Below are 18,030 nucleotides of genomic sequence, written 5' to 3' on the forward strand. Positions count from 1 at the left end.
GAGGAAAGATCCTTTACAAAAGAACTATGCTGTAACCATCCATTTCACATTCTGTAGATAATGTATCCTCCCATTAAATGTTATTTTTATAACCAAAATTATTTGCTGTACACTTTTTTATGGCTAAAACAAAGATATACTAGAATTGACATTTTGGACCAAGTTTTCAAAGGATGGCACCTAAGTAATTAACTGCGAAATGTGCAGATGCAAAGAGGAAATGGCATTAAAAAAAAAAGTGTTTGTAACTGCATCTTATGCAAGCTACACATCGTTTGGGCCTTGGTGGCATTTGTTACGATGCTTTCTGATGACTGAAGGCTGCCAAGGTGGGCAGTTATCTTGTGATAACTCGCATCATGCATCCTATATTGTGAGAGTCTAAGCACGTATACCACTTGGGGTGACAGTCTTTTAGAGCCTCTCCCCTCTGTGAGCATAGGCAATTCCTTCAAGGCAGCCAAAAACCAAGCTGGGAGTCTCCTTTTCAAAATGCTCTACCTCAATAAAACCTTCCTGTGTCACATTATCCTGAGTTATATCTGGAGAATGTTTTTACTGAAAGGCATATATTTCACCTGTCCCTTATTTTAGCTCAAATGTATCTGTCACCCACAATAATACTATCAAGAAAGGGGAAGATTGATTGAACTTGAAACCTGTGATCTATAATTAAAATCAAAATAAAATGTTTAAAGTCTATTGATTCTCACAGAGAATCCTGCCTTTTCTTACTTTGCTCCACTTTGCATCCTATGTTCCTCATTTCAGCTTTGGCAGTTTGCAAGGTATATCTAAAGGTTCTGTTCTCCCATCAAAACACACACACAATTCCCATTAATAGCAATGTAAATTATGAACATCTAGAATACAGATTGGACCTAGTATCTTTATCTTAATGCTTATACAATATTAAAATACAGGGTGAAAGATTTCCAAAAAGACAAAAAGGTGCACTTCAGTGTCCAATTCCTAAAGAAAATTGACTCTTATTTGTGCCTTTGAAAGTCTCCCCTGTACTATGCTAATTTAGTTTTCTTCACAATTTAATGTCCATAAAACGTTATAGTGAAAAAGTTAATGTTTTCCTGGCTCGATTATCATATCAATTCCATCATCTATGGCCACTTTTTCCAAAGCAAAGTATAGATTATTGAGGAAACATTGAAAGCCATTTTCACCTACCATGTAAACTGTATCAATTTTCTCCAGACCAAATATTAAAGTTTTCCTTAAAAATAAACATTGCATGGGAAGAAAACCCTGAAAATAAATGGACCAAAGAAGGATGGGATGACTTCTGTCTGGAAATGAAAAATACTAATTAACTTTAAAACACTGGAAAATATTGGTTGCAAAGAGCATAATGCTCCAGAGTTGTTTAACTTCAAGCCACACTGATCAAAACCCAAATTGCTCCCCAAGTATTACATAAGTTTTGGCTGTGACCCAAACAAGTTTTGGAAGATTAGAAAATCATAGGCCCGAAAAACAACAAAGGCCAGATGCACATGGGAGACTTAAACACCTAAAGTGGCAGTTAAGTCTAACATTTAGACCACCTGAACCCACTGACCAGCTTGGTGCCAACCTGGTGCCTAAGCCCCAGCATGATTCACAAACCAGGCATTCTCCCAACTGTCTCATTGCAGGGCCCAGTGCAGTAGGCACACTCAGAGGCTTCTTAAGAGCACACTTACCAGATCTTGCACATCGTTGTCATGGTACCCATGCCCCCGCTTATGCCCAATAGTTAGCACCCTCATCCAAGACGTGGGAGATCCAAATTTAAACCCTTCCTCTGCCTGATTCAGAGCAGGGATTTGACTCCTGGTCTCCCACATCCCAAGTCAATGTCTTTACCACTGGGCTATGATTATGCTGAGGTAGGGCTCTCTTAAGCTCTTCTGTGGAAGCTGTTCCACTTTGTATAAATGCTTCAATGGGCCATTGTGAGTGAGACTCTAGCCTAGTGTTTAGCAGACTCACCTAGGAGAGCCCGGTTCCAGTCCCTGCTCCAATGTTTAAGAATTTATACAAGGTGGAACAGCTTCAAACAGGAGAGAGACAGCACCTCACCCCATAATATGCTATAGCCCAGTGGTCAGAGCATGCATTTGGGAGGCAGGAGATCTGAGTTCAAGTCTCTGCTTCTAATCAGGCACAGCAGCAATGTCAACCCGATTCGCCCACATCCTGAGGGCTCCAATCATTAAGATATAGAATATAAAGGGAGTAGTAACACCATCTTTCAGTTTTTCTTGAGAAAGGATTGACCTGGCTTAGACACCTAACTCAGGAGAGAATTCCTGGATGTGAATCCTGAGTGGAGATAGGTGCTCATGATCAGAGGTGTAGCCCAACTGCCACTCTTTTCCCTCATATTTCCTATGGCTAGCCTAGGCAGCTCCCCGCTCAGCTTGCTGGCTTCTGTGAATCCCCTTTTTAGACTCCTATCTCTCCCTGTGCATTGTATGGGAAGCCTAATTCAGGGTTGTGAATTTCACAAGGCAGGATATCACTTAAAAGTTAGGCATTGCAATGCCTAAGTCCCCTTTGTGAATCTAGCCCCATGTCTTAAATGCTGTCTTTTGCAGCTCAACAATGAATTTATTGAAGGCATTGCCATGGGAAAAACTTTTCTGAAACCTCTCACCCAATGTTGAAAGCAGACTCCTTATCAAGACCACCATTTACTTTTTAATTACAAAGCTGTGGCCATTATAAAATGCACATACAGCTACTTCAACCCAGCATACCAAGAACTCAGAGCTCCCTTGCTCATGATCTCCATTCAGCCCATGCTCACTCTTTAGTCAAAGACCTGAAAGTAAACAGAAAAGTTTATAGTAACACCTCAAACTGGCTTATGTACTATGGTGATACAATGTCATGTCATCTAGACTGACTGTGGAAGCTAATTCTAGAGCAGAGTGCTCAGTAAGAACACAGGCCACCAGTCTGCAAGAGACTAAATACATCTGCTCTTCTCGATCACTGAGAGCTACACATGGGATACACATTCAGAGGGGACAGATACTACCCCATGACACTAAGTGCTTCCTCTATATGTACCAACAATCTTGTCATTGTCTGTTTTGGGGTTCAAACCCCCACTCTCATCTATGCCTCTGTGGCCAAGCACTAGGAACGCAGACACACGGCTGTCTCTCCTCCCTCAGTCTCAGATGGTACAGGTAGTGAGATTGGGCTGCAATGTGATCTTCTACAGTGGTCTCCAATACACATTGAACAGGATGGGTTCAACAGGCAGCTGGGCAACTGTGCAATAGCATCCTCTAGGGAAACAAAACTCCATCCACTCCAACGGTCTGCAGGCAAGTTCAACAGCCTGATGGTCAACCTCATGCATGGTTGTTCACAGATCTAAAAACAGATATGGATGCTTGACCTTTGTTTACTGGCAAGGAATTCATTGACCAATGAATCAGTGAAATGTCAATACCACAGTCAGGCCAAAAACCAGATTGAAAGAAGTCTAGGAACTCAAAGGACTACAAAACCAGCAATTTCTCAGGATTAGGAAATGTTAGAGACACGCATAACTGGTGTGTTGGAAAGCTGTCTCTATCCAGAGACAGAGTGTGTTTATTGAGGAAAGCTGGCACCTTGTCCTCCCCTGAAGTGGTGTTAAATCTGTGCCCATAATGGTCACAATGCTCCCTCTCTTGCACTAACCACAAAAGGCAACGTCTGTCTTGTACTTGTGGCCTACAGCTCTTCCTGTACTTCCAGGAGTGCCCTCTGAGCCAGGGAGACTACCTGAATCTCAGCCAAGGACCTAATCACTGTTGCCAGCATGTCATACTACCTGTCCACTAGGGTGAGATGGCCCTGGAAACCTCATAAAATCCCAAGGCCAAGAAATGGGAGCAGGGGGTGGAGAGAGATTCCTGCTGATGACCACTGTGGGCCATGCTGTGCCATAGAAGGGTAATTTTAGCAATACTTAGCACTTACATGTAATGTAAATACATTAATTATAAAACTTTTAAAGTTGCACGTAGCACTTAACCAGTTCTAAACTTCAAAAAGAGAACAGTAATGTTAAAATAAAGAGTTGGTGTGCCTGTAAATCAAAGGCAAAAGTTATCTTCCTGTGTTGTCTACATGTTAGTAAATCCCTCCTGAAAGGAAAAAAATCAAACATTTACGTTGTCTCATAATCTATAATAAAGATAAAACTGTGATTTTCTGATTTAACATTTCTCAAATAGTTCTTCCTATGCACATATGTAATATTTTAATAAAGAAAACGTGGAACTGCTATTATTGCATGAGACAACTTTAACATCTGCTAGGTCTTTTCAAAATGTGTGCTAGCTGTTAGTTTCTATGTCCCTGGAAATTTTTTTAATTATCAGTTAGACTATTTAACAGAATAACAATTTTATACTGTACTAGAGAACAACCACAATCTTTTTTGTACAAATCTCTTATTCAGTGTAAAGCCCTGTCAGCCCTTTTGTTCTTCTGTGGCTTCTTTCCCACAAGAGAGATGGGGTTGGACAAGAACCAGCTCTCAGGGTCTAGTCAGCATGGAACTGGTGAGATGGACAAGAGAGTCAAGAAGCAGAGAGACCTTATAGGGCCTTTATGGGATCTAAAGCCTGAATGCAAAATATCCACAGTGCTAGCAGATTCACATCAAAGTATTTAATAAAAGCACATATGCTGCAAAGAGCAGACTTGTGTCCTACACGTAACACCTCTGCTCTTCATAAACAAAACTGAGATGTATAAGGCACAAAGCTATCTCTGAGACACTGTCATTCATTTTTCTTTAATGATTACTTTATTACTTTAATAACCTTATTTATAAATAACGTTCTCTTCATGAAAAAACATTGGCTTTATTATGTGGCACATCACATAATCACACAGCAAAAGCCAACATGGTTCTAATTTTCTCCTTGTTCGCATACTAAGAATATTGATATGAGCACAGCAGTTAAATATGGTTTATTAGTCTGCTTCCTTTGCTGTTTCTACAGCTGCCTTGCAAGGATTAAAATACAACCTATATAAAAAGGAACATTTGAAAATGTTATGAGGGATGGATTTAAAAATTAGAAAGGGGATACCCTCTTGGATTTTATAGAACAGTTTCTTTAAATTTGGTAATAAGATGGACCCAAAAATGCAAGTGTCCTAAATCATTGTTGTGTGCAAAACTGGACTGGAGGTTCCAAAGTTCAGAGGGAGGTAAAGACAGATTAATAGAATAAATGGTTTAAAGTTTCATTTTAAAATTTTTCTTCACTGACTTCTTGTTATCTGAATGTTTCATATCCGTGCTTATGGAGATAAAAGGTCCCACATCCAAAAGGCCACTGTGATCAATGTCTTGGGAGCAGCCATTCTTCCATTTTAAAATAATTTAGTTCCAAGCAGAGAGTTTTTCAAAACAAGATTTTAGAATAGGTGTTGCAGCAAAATATCTAACTAGACATTTTTTAGGAACTTGCATCTTTGAAAGTTTTAAACCAGCTACAGCAGTGTGTTCTGTTTCTTTTATACAACACTAAGGATCACATGAGAATAGTCTGTAACCTAATTAATGTAATATTCATTTCCTCTGAGTGACTACAGAGCAGCTGGATTATGCAAGTCACTGCCATTTTAGCAGAGGAATTTTTTCACCATCCTACACCAAACACAGTTGCTGGAACAATACCCAGTAAACTGGCAAGTCTCAAACTGAATATTTGAACTACTCTGCCTAGACATACAAACAGGGAGGCCCAAGCAGCAAAGAATCCTGTGGCACCTTATAGACTAACAGAGGTTTTGGAGCATGAGCTTTCGTGGGTGAATACCCACTTCATCAGATGCATGATGAAGATGCATCCCAACTTTCCCAATACTCAAACTTATTGATGGCAATAAGTTCTCCTGTGGGATTGGAAAGAATACACATGTCAAAGGAGCATAAAGTTTATGATTAAGTCATTACAAAGTAAATCTGCAAGACTGAAAGTGAATTGCAGCCTATGGTGCCTCTTCTGATGCTTTCAGTTTCCATCACTTTCCATCTCTGAAGGAACTGGAGTCTCACTATACTTTCCAGGTGAAAAAAAACCAACAGTTCATACAGGAGGACATGAGTTATTCATTGCATTATCATCTCATTTTTAAAATACCAGAGCAAAACACAAGTTTGATCCCTGGAGTCATAGGCTAACATTTCATTAAGTATTCCTTTTTAAGAGCCATGTTAATACAATTTACACTATGCCATCACTATGTAAGGTTGAATATAAAATGAAAGTTATTGTGTTGCAAAGAGCTTTCATTCCAGAGGATTGCAGAGTACTTTACCAATTTATTCATTCAAGTTATATACTGGGATCACTTCACCCCTCCCTGAAATGCAAGCTACATCTAAAGTCAAAACAGACAGTAACAGTAGAGTGCAAAACGACACACAGTTTAGGGCAGAAAGTGAATGTGATACTAGATAGTAGAAAGTGCAGGAGAAATGTAGGAAGGCAGAATTTAGTTACTGTACTTGGAATGTGGCCTGGGATATGGTATTAACATAGTTAAAAAAAATAAATCATGGACATTTTATTCACTACCCAAGTGCAAGGACTCTTACAATTTAACCCAACTTTGGCACCACAAAGGGTCCTGGCTCCAAGTTAGAGAAATCAATGAAGAGGAAAAGAAAGCTAACTATTGAATCAAGACCTCTGACTGCTGCTCCTTGATAGGATACCTCCAAGAAACAGCTAAGTTCTGACCAGATCCAAACCTGAAGAGAATAGCTTTCTTTTTCCCCTGGGAGACCTGTCTGCAGGATTGGCTTAAGTTAGATTGTGTAATTAAGTAAGCAAACATATGCCAGCTCAGGACTAATAACTGTGAAAAACAGAAGCATCCAAAGAGATTTTGCTACAAAGGGCATAAAACCAACCTGCTCTGCATTCAGTGTAATTTTGATGCTATATTCCCAAAATGGAGCATCAGGCTCGCTACCTTTTTAGGCCACACTATACTGGAGAGGAGATGATCAATGATTGTGAACGAAAACCACATTTTTAAAGCTTTTTTAATAATTCTCTGATGTTTCATGATAAAACACAGTTCTAAAGTTAACACTGGCACCTCTGATCCCTAACATATTGCATTTTTCATTTCAAATACAAAGGAAAAGGCATTTTAAGAAAAGATTAACTTTTAGTTAGCTACATGCAGGCAGAAATAAGTTGGACACTGCAGCCAATAATACTTAAATCATACTTTGTCAAGGAAAACAATTATTCCATGATTACAAAATTGCCCTCTATTTAAGTCCTTTTTCTCCCCTCTCAAGGGTTTTTTTGTTTGTTTGTTTTTTGCGCACAGACCCAACAGAAATATAGCTATCAATATAATTATATTAAGAGGCCATACATACTGCATTCAACCATAGCTGCCCCAATGTGTTAAGTTAGAATTTAACACCTCAAGTATTCCTGTGCTGTGTAACAACATAGTCATGCTTATATGCTAATTTTATTTTTGAGCTATAGAAAAGACAGATTTCTAAAAAGGCCATTTCTTTCATACATTACTACATGTCTTGATGTACTACTACCTGTTCAAAAAATGGATTTTAAGTTATCCTTACATAAAAACAGAGGTAGCTAAGTGGTAATATTTCTCAAATGCTATTGAGTTATGCAAGGTCCCAATACATGATGTGATTAAAAAAAAAATTAGTATTATAAACAGTCAGGATGGATTAATTTTAAACTTGCTTCAGAGTAGTTTGTTCTTCCCAGATGTTAATGCTTTCTAACACAAGTATAGCTATTTATATTTAGCTTTTGTCACCGAGGACAGCTGCTACATCATTGTGCAAACATGATAAATATTTGCCTAATAAAATGAATTTGAGTTCCATTCAACTACTCTTAACATAATAAAAATAAAATAGCACTATATGCCAAACTGATTTACTGCTTAGCTGTACTTATGAACATTTAAATAGTGCTCTTAATTAGACGAAGAAAAAGTCAAATATTCAAAACATTGATTGTAAGATTGGCATGCTTTTACAGTCCCCAAATGATAGTTGATTCATTTAAAAAAATTGTGATAAAGAAACTCTTGATCCACATTTTCTCCAGCATCTTAAATACGTTAATTAAGAAAGTGCTTTCTTGCAGCATTACAAAAATGTTGATTAAGAATGTATGAATACATATTTGAAAATAGCAAAATATAATTAAAAGTCAAAAGTGAAAAGAAATTGAAATAGCCTGCAGTGGCCAAGATTTTACAATCAGGTTAGTGTAGGCAACCGCTGGTGCCCAAACAGAATCGATTGTGGGCCTGGGGACATTGTTTTCTCAGAACAGTTAAAATGGCAACAACTGCAGGGGGGATACAGATTTGAATTAGTTGCATTTACTGAAAAATATTTCAGCACTTTAGGTGCATATGTTTACAACATGTCATACTTGGAAGTTAATGAAACAGGTCCATGAAATCCTGCATTCCAATTTATATTACTTAGGTGACTACTAGGGGAGAGGAAAAAAATTCAGCCACACTGGATTCATCTAAAGATGGACTCATTGTGCTGAAGTGTTCCTGATTCATAGCATCTATAAAACCCACAACAGAAACACAATTTGGGTTTTTCTAGACCCTTAGCAAAGTGGTGATTTTTTTCAGATATCAAAATTACATAAGCCAATTTGTGCACTTGTTTTTTTCTCATAACTTTGCCTTACATTCTGATGTACAAAATAATGGTTTTTGTTTTTCATACTGGCCAAGTATTAACTTTGATAGGCGATCATCAGTATTTACATCTAGTAGGATTCTCTGACTTTGGACTGCAGGGCATCACAGGTCTTCTTGGCATCTCCTAAAAGCATAGCGGTGTTGGGTTTGTAAAAGATTGGATTGTCCACAGCTGCATAACCGACACCCAAAGATCTCTTCATAACAATGATCTGCAGAGGGAAGAGTTTATATCTGACATAGCACATAACAATCTTCTCCCTTAGTGCAGGTGATTTGAAAATAATCTCAATACACAAAATAAAAATAAAATAAAATAAAATAAGGGATTTGATATTATGCCCTGTAATAGATCACTTTATGGGTGCCAGTATATTCAAATATACTACTTGCAGGCCAATGTCACTATGCCACATGAAGAGGATAGATAGGTGGTCTCCAAGTAATGTTCCACATTCCCATGCAGGAAACATAGGTTTGATTCTCAGTCTCCACCTCACCCCCAGCATAGGTAAGGTGTGTTCCTAGATCCCAGAGAAGGAATGGCTTGCTTTAATCAAAAACAAGACCAATGGCTGACTAGGGACTGTACTGGCACACACAAGCCCTAACCCAAAGCTCTCCAGCCACTGAGGGTATGACTACACTACAGCTGAGAGAGAGTGCCTCCCAGCCTGGGTAGACTGACTCATGCTAGCTTGGCTTGAGCTAGCATGCTAAGAATAGCAGTATGAATGTTGTGACTTAGTGGCAGCTCTGGGTCTGAGCATGGCTAGCTAGCCCAAGCGTCTGCTGGATCCACACTCCTAGTTTTAGAATGTTAGCTCAAGCCAAGCTAGCATGAGTCAGTCTACCCAGGCTGGGAGTCTCGCTCCAAGCTGCAGTCTAGACTTACCCTGAGGACGACTAGGAGTGTGAAGAATTATTATACAGCAAGGGTACACTGGATGCTGTATAAAATACTAGAGAAGCTAAAAATACAGTGCAAATGGATGTAATGAAATACAGGACATGACACCTTAATTCCAAGTGCATGTAGCATCTCAGATCCACACAGCATGTGAGATTGGGTAATAATGATCCAGTTAAAAGTCTTATTGCACACACATGTTACCTATGGAAATTCTACTCTTGACCACTGCATTTAAGGTTTACTGTGCAGGGGAGAACACATTTAATTAACCAGGCAGAAAAAGCTGACTACAGAAAGATGTCAGAAAGGCCCTTAAAGCATGATTAAAGAATCCCCTGACATCACTCCCTAATGTTTGATTGTAATCTTTTAAAGGTGAGTTACCTGAAGTCCATTGTTGGCTCTAATATTGAGGCAATTCAATTCTCAAGAGTCTTCCATGCTCTCAAAGGTGCTTAGTTCCAATCCACAGTTAACCATTTCAGGCTGTGGAGCTCCAAGAAGCAGGCATAGCTTGGCAAAATGGTGCCCTCTAGAAGCTGAACAATTTAAGACTATGCCAGCTTCAGGAGCACAGGTTTTTCCACACCTCCAGTGAAGTCTCTTGTTTGCCACAATTTTTTCATCTGCTGTAGGACAGCTCCACATTATTTTTACACAAAGGAACCAAAGCAAGACTTTAACACTCAAGAATATTATACAAACAAAGCAACTGCTTTCTTTTAGAACCCAGTCTCTCAGTAACACCAAAAAATAAAGAAAATATTTGAGTGAAAGTCCAGCACTAATATTTGATAAGATCACATTCTTGGTAACTATTTTCCAAGATAACCCATTATTTCACAATGGGTTGTCAGTACTGACATGGGTCTTTTAGAAGAAACAAATAGGTTTGGGATAATTAATGCTAGAGCCAATTAAGGAAATTAATCAGCAGACTTCGAAGAAGGGAAGCTACTGGAGCATAATGTGAAATGAGGCCTTAACAAGGCATTCTGCTTGCTTATATGTATTCCTCCAATCATGATAATGGGCTATTGAGAGAACACTAATAATAACCCCATCACGCTAAACACTTGAGTGTTTCAGATGGCAAATCTGAATACTGATAATTCACAGTAGTGATGAAGAATAACTGATAACATTTGTACTGCTGCACAGATAGAGATACTGTTTGGGTGAGGTGTGGATAAGCAGATTTTCTACATGCTAGATATTTTTTCAAATCAGACTAACTCCTTTGGCTGCTTTATTAGTTTCACTATCTGAGGAAAGAAAGCTAATATAGAAACTATATGGCTCTCTGTCCACTCCAGCCTTCCACAGGCCAACAGTGCCAAATATACTTGCCAACAAAATTCTACTCTTTAGCCTCATCAGTTGTAGCCACCATTAGCTTCACTGGATCAGAGCACAGCAAAATGCTTCTATTGCAACATTACTAATGCTCTGAAGTGCACTTCTGAAGCACAGAATATTCTATTGTGCACAGCGCAGTACAGGATGGGAAAACTTTGTACACAAATAGAAAAAGTAGGATAATTCTATTAGCATCTCCAAACAAAACCGTTCTAAGAAAAGGTTGCTACTATGTTTTATTTGTTCACCTTACCTGTTTTGCCTTCCAAACTTCTAGAACTGGCATTCCAGCAATGATAGAGTTAGGATCTTCTTGAGCTGCTGAATTAACTGTATCATTAGCACCAATTACAAGGACCAGGTCAGTTTCTGCATTAAAAAAATGAGAAGGAAAAAACATAACTTGAAAAAAATCACAATACAGAAGTTACTACGAATATTGATTTGCATTATGATTGAACCTACAGTGCGAGAGACTGTACAGTGCCTCACACAACGGAGACCCAAACTCATAAGGAGAGTTCTTGCCCTGAACAGCTTACAACTTAAATACAGAAGACAGACAAAAAGCGAGCATGGACACTGGTAAACAGAGGTGAAGTTTCTCATTCAACTGGTCAGTGGTAGAGCCAGGAATAAAACCCAAGTATCCTGACTACCGGATCCAGTGCCCTATCCATTAGTCCATGCTGCCTCCCTAAGTTAAATCCTTTTACATTCACATAAAGTTTCACAAACAAATTGAAAAACAGACATTCTAATATGTGGAGCCATATTATCCAACGGATCGATAGTAGCATTGAAGCTTTTAGATACCCAGCCACTTAAACTAATGAAATATTAGTACCATTATCTCCTGTTGACCAGCCACTACAGGGAGATGAGACACCACATGCCACTGGTTTCACAGCTACTAGGCCTACACTGCAGAGTTATGTATAGATCAGAAATCCTGTGCTGAATTTTAGGTTCTGGAGCAGAATGTTCTCTAGCAGTTAGAGATCTTTTTGCCCATTCCCAGCCTCTCTCCATCTGTTGCTATCCCTTCCAGACTGTTTCTCTCTGCTCTTATGTTTCCCACACTATTTCTGTTCCTCCCCCCATCCTGTACTTCTACTCATCCCAGTTTCTGTTCCCCTCTATTCTTGTTCCTCCCCATCCTTAGCCTGTCTACATCTCCTCTCTGCTCCTCAATCCTCTACTTTTGAGTCAGCCTCCTTCCTTCTCCTCAGTGCTTCCTGAGCATCAGCAGGGGGTGAGGGGGAAGAGAGACACTGCCCTCAGTACTTGGTGCCATGGCCAAGGGAAAGTCCTGCTCAACCCTGGAGCCTTGAGTTAGAGTATGCTCAGTGCAGATGGAACTTTCCAGATTTTAGTTGCCAGCCTCTAGCAAACTTCTACATGTGCCATGGCAATTTTCAGAGGCTTATACCTTGGCCAAATCTGGGTGAACGTTCATGAGGACAGCACCTTTCTGACTCCAAGGTAACCCGTCTGCCACATTTCAAGTCCCTGCTCCAGAGCATAAAGGTATTATAATTTGTTAATGAAGCAAGTTTTAATCCTTGGCAAAACATTTTTCTCTAACAATGTTCATAAAACAGCTGAACTGTTTTTGCTGAAACGTTCCAAAAGATTCAGCCTGAATGGTTAAATTTGGTAAATTTATAAAGCATATAATAAGAAAGTCTTGTAATAGAAAGCATTTAGCAGAGCTGGAAACAATGCTTATTGTTGTCTATTGTTATAGACAAGCGCGCGGATAAATGAACACACATAGTGTATTATATCTGGCTCTATTTTCATTTAAAAAATTAAGAAAAAATAACCACTGCAAGTTTAATATACTGGCAAATAATGTAGTTTTCAAGTTATCACTGTCTCTAACCTGGGAAGTCTTCATTGATCTCATCCATTTCCAGAACAATATCATATGGCACACCTGCTTCTGCTAGGAGCACATTCAGCTGACCAGGCATCCGACCAGCCACAGGGTGAATACCAAATCTAGCCAAAAAAAAAAGGAACGTACCCATTAGCAGATACAGCCTTTTCATTTCATACTTTAAGGATGTGGCCAAGTGTAGGAAAGAACACTAGTTCCTAAATGTGCTAATACCTACAGAATTACTCAAAAAAATTAAATCTCCAAAGACAAATCACATGTATTTTCCAGCATGTCCTGGGAGTTTGGGGAGATAGAGTGGGAGGAAAGGAGCTATAGAAGAGGAAGATATTTGAAATCACATAAATCCACTAGATTAAGATTTTAAATCTCAACCCTTCAGCCTCAAGGACCACAGATTAAATCCTTCAGAAAAAAGTTGTGCCAAAACCAAACTCGTGTGTTGGAAACCACAGGCAAGAAAAGCCCCTAAATTTCCCTCTTACCCTGAGACAAGATGACCATTTATAACGTTGAAGAACCATTCACGCATCCAGGACAAGAGAAAGGGTTTCCAATTCTCATTGATTTTATTGGAAATTGAGTAGATTTTAACTTTTATTTAATGGAACTAGCCCTTTTAGTATGCTGATCCACAAGAGAGCTGCCTCTGGAGATCCTGCAGCAATGAGAATGCCAGAGGCACTCCCAATTACAACAGTGGAGGAACTAGTGGCAGAGGCTTTCCAGATAAGTGAATGGGGCTGTCAAGAAATGCATCGCAGCACAGTGAACAACACAGCAACAGTGAAGTAAAGTTTCCACAAGGTAATATTCTACTTCAATAGGGTGGGGTTTTTTAAATAGTTTTAAAAATAATTGCCTTTTTCCTGTTCCCTTTTGGCTGACAAATCCTTCTGTCACCAGCCAAAGTGAGACATATATGCCAAACATTTGTGTCTACCTCCCAAACAATACTAGAAGAATTAAAAACATATGAACGGCATATTTGTCTTTGGTTCCCACAACAGATGTTGGGAAGGCTCCTCAGGTTATTAAGAGCTGCAAGTGCCACATATTGTAAGGGATGTGACCAGAATCAACAACTCTCCTATGAAAAATGGAAGACGATGTGGGGTGGTCCACAACCAAAAGGTATCTCCCAACTTTCTCCAGAAGAATCTTCACAGTTAAGTTAGAGAGAGAATACTTTACTCTGTTGGTTACAAATAAAATACATTCTTTCAAGAATTCAGACTCGAACACACAATTTCCTTAAATTAAAGTTTGTCCCAATTATCTAGGACTTCAGCTGCTTCTGGATAAAATTATTTTAATTTCTGAAAGATGCGAACTATTGAATTTATCATGGTAACAAGAGTAATTGCCATAAAATTACTTTCATGAAATGGGAAGATAAAACTGAGGGAAAAGGCTGTGTGCTCTACTTTACTTCCTTCATGTAATGAACTCAAATGGGGGATTAGAAATCTGTTTTTAAGAATGTAGCTCTTTGCATCTTTTCAAACATGACAATCTCCTTAGAATGAAAGAGGCCTCTCCATCTCATGGCATGTATCTCACTAATCCCCAGACTCTGACATTATTAACAACTTTATTCCAGTGAGAGGAAGATAAGAGTAAAACAAGTCATCTGTATTTTGCTTGATGTATTATGCTGTAACTTTCAGGCAAAATATGATACTATAAAAATTTAAGATTGGTGACAGATTAGATCTACTTTGTTACAAATTAACTTTGTCAGACAGAATTATTTCATCTGGTCGTCATTAAAAGAAAAATGCAAGCAATTAAGGTCTTTACAGTAGGAACAGAAGTCTGGTCTCCTTAATGATGATTTAGTTTTCACTCGAATTTTTTTTATTTTCTTAGAGTGCACATCTTGAGAGATCTCCTTTTCTTCTCCACTCAATATTTTACCATAGCAACTTTGACAAAAGGTACAAAGTTAGCACTGCAATTTTTTCTCCTAACAAAGCCTTATTTAACAGTTCATCTCTTCCCTTTCCTCCAACACACATTCTGGTGACACCAGAGGATACAGTTATAGGTATATAAAGTTTTCCAGTACCTTACATCTAGCGGTGCAGCAAAACGACAAATAATGCAGGCCAGAATATTAAGTCTCCACCATATATCCTAATTTGCAGGGCAAGTTTAGATAGCCAAAAGGTTATTCCCAAATTTAACCAGGACTCCAGAGATAATATCCACTACTCTGGGTGAATAGGAGATGGAGTTTTAGCTATAGAATTTTTGGTGAAGGCAAATGGTTGTTTTTTTCCATCTCATCTAAATGACGGCACCTGCACAGAACAGTTCCTCGCAGGTTAATTGCACCTTCCTACTCCTAATTTATATTCCCCTGCTTATGAATCCAAAGATAATATGGAGAGATTTGTTTCTATAAAACTGAAAAAAACTGTCTTAATTATAATGCTGCTTTTCACCCTTATGTTTGAGCCCTATATAGCAGAGAGTCTCAAATATTTCCATACTGAGGACCATTATTGTATAACAGATTTTCTCATGGTCATTTCCTTCCCACATTACTAGTCACAATCCAACAGAAGCAACGGTGATCAACACATAAGAGTAGTACTAGGACAGAATTCAGGAGATAAGTGCTAACTTGCTTTAATTTCATGGGTATGACCACTTAGCTGCAACTCCTCCCACTATTTCGATTTCTTCAACAGGTACAGGTATTTACATTTATGAGACCCAAATCACCTCCTTGTCTGCAGCCCCTACTTCTCTAATCTCTCCTCCAGGCCACCCTGTAGGTGGGTTATTTTGTCCTATACGTTTGATACCCTCCAATTCTGGAGTCAACAATTTTGATCGTCGTTGAATTTACACAAAGAAATGCCAAAGATAATTAAGTGACTTCAGTTACTGTACAGCAAACCAAAGAATCAGAGGTGTGATAAAGGAGTTCTTAAAGAAATATAAAGGAGCTCTGCTTGAAGACTGATGATTGAGCAATTGAAGGACAGGAGAATTGTCTTTCCACTCTGCATGTTTCATCATTACAATGGAATCAGATCACAACCACCACCAGAGGTCCACAAACTACAGTTTTTGAACCACTGATGTACAGTGGATACTAATTTTAATGCTGTACAAATATAAATTTATAATGAGAATAATCTGTTCAACCACCAGTAGTAAGATGGAGTTAAAGCAACTTGAACATAAGAACGGCCATACTGGGTCAGACCAAAGGTCCATCTAGCCCAGTATCTGTCTACCGACAGTGGCCAATGCCAGGTACCCCAGAGGGAGTGAACCTAACAGGCAATGATCAAGTGATCTCTCTCCTGCCATCCATCTCCATCTTCTGACGAACAGAGGCTAGGGACACCATTCTTTACCCATCCTGGCTAATAGCCATTTATGGACTTAACCACCATGAATTTATCCAGTTCTCTTTTAAACACTGTTATAGTCCAAGCCTTCACAATCTCCTTGGGCAAGAAGTTCCACAAGTTGACTGTGCGCTGCGTGAAGAAGAACTTCCTTTTATTTGTTTTAAACCTGCTGCCTCTTAACATCAGGTAATTTGCACTCCACGTTCAAAATCAGACATACTGAATGATCACGCCACTCAGCACTATGAGATGCTGTGACAAGATACACAAAGTTTAACAATACAGTTAACTCCTCACTTAATGTTGTAGTTATGTTCCTGAAAATGCAACTTTAAGAGAAAAAATGTTAAACGAATCCAATTGTCCCATAAGATTTAATGTAAATGCGGGGGGTTAGGTTCCAAGGAAATTTTGGGGGGGCAGACAAAAGGCATTATATACTGTACAGTACTGTACTGTGGTTGGGAAGTGCCCATGGCTTACCCCACACAGCACAGTCCGCTGCAGGCAAGAAAGCTAGGAAGCACCTTTGCAGCAGCAGCAGCAGCTTCCCCAGAAAACAGGCTTGGATTTTGCTGGGAATGCTCCAGGCCTGCCTCCTCCTGTTCCCGCTCCACTCCAAGCCCACCTCTTCCCACCCTCACTCCACCTCCTCTCCGGAGCATGCCACATCCCTCCTCCCCCCGCCCCAAGTCCTAAGCTGTTTGGAGGCGCTTAGGACTTTCTGGGAGGGAAGGAGAGAAGCGGAGAAGCGGAACTTGTGCAATGCTCCCTTGTAAAGTCACTGCTCTTACACAGACTCTTACAAGCAGGCAGCCAAAGGACGTTATAAGGGAATATTGCACAACTTTAAACCAGCACGTTCCCTGAGCATGGACGTAACACTGAAACAACGTTAAGTGAGACAACATTAAGTGGGACAACGTTAAATGAGGAGTTACTGTATTGTTAAACTTTGGTTCAAGAGTGGAATGGAAGCCAGTTTTATACAAGAGCTACACAGGGAGGAAAAATAATACATTATATTTAGCTGATAAATATTTGGGATCCTGATGCAGAGGACAATACCTAGAATCAGATACAGGACAGCAAAACAAATAGGAGAAAATATTAACAGCCTAAAGCAGGGGAGGGAAAACTTTTTGGACTGAGGGCCACATCAGACTTCTGAAATTGTATGGAGGGCCGTCTGGGGGGGGCTATGCCTCCCCAAACAGCCAGGCATGGCACGGCATGGCCCCTGTCCCCTATCTGACCCCCCCTCAGCTTTTCACCCTCTGATGCCTGCTCCCCGTGTCTCCTGCCCCATCCAACCCCCCTGTTCCCTGACGGCCCCCCCGGGACCCCTGCCCTATCCACCCCTCCCTGTACCCTGACCACCCCTGGACCCGTGCCCCTGACTGCCTCTCACTGCCCCATCCAACCCCGCCTCTCATTCCTGACTGCCCTCCCCTGGGACCCCTGCCCCATCCAACCACCCCTTCTCCCTGACCGCTTCCAGAACCCCTGCCCCTGACTGCCACTCCATCCAACCCCCTCTCCCCTTCCTGACTGCCCCCCTGGGATCCCTGCCCCCATTCAACCCTCCTGTTCCCCACCCTCTGACCACCCCAATCCCTATCCACAGCCCCACCCCTGATTACCACCACGAACTCCCTTGACCTCTATCCAACTCCCCCTGCCCTCCTACCATGCTGCCTGGAGCACCGGTGGCTTGC

At 40.0% G+C, this 18,030-nt stretch overlaps 1 protein-coding gene across 4 annotated transcripts in view; it reads right to left on the reverse strand.

Annotated features, from left to right (window-relative positions):
* Nucleotides 1-7,057: 7,057 nt before the first annotated feature.
* Nucleotides 7,058-18,030, reverse strand: part of NNT (nicotinamide nucleotide transhydrogenase) — a 76,386-nt gene continuing 65,413 nt past the window's right edge. For all 4 annotated transcript variants that reach the window (XM_030566535.1, XM_030566533.1, XM_030566534.1 and 1 more), the window contains exons 20-22: nt 12,921-13,039; nt 11,286-11,401; nt 7,058-8,972 (exon numbers count right to left, since the gene is read on the reverse strand). In XM_030566535.1, coding sequence (XP_030422395.1) covers nt 8,829-8,972; nt 11,286-11,401; nt 12,921-13,039 — 379 coding nt within the window. In that variant the 3' untranslated portion in view covers nt 7,058-8,828. The remainder of the gene's footprint in view (nt 8,973-11,285; nt 11,402-12,920; nt 13,040-18,030) is intronic.

The sequence above is a fragment of the Gopherus evgoodei genome, chromosome 6 (genome assembly GCF_007399415.2).
Source record: "Gopherus evgoodei ecotype Sinaloan lineage chromosome 6, rGopEvg1_v1.p, whole genome shotgun sequence".
Taxonomy (NCBI): Eukaryota; Metazoa; Chordata; order Testudines; family Testudinidae; genus Gopherus; species Gopherus evgoodei.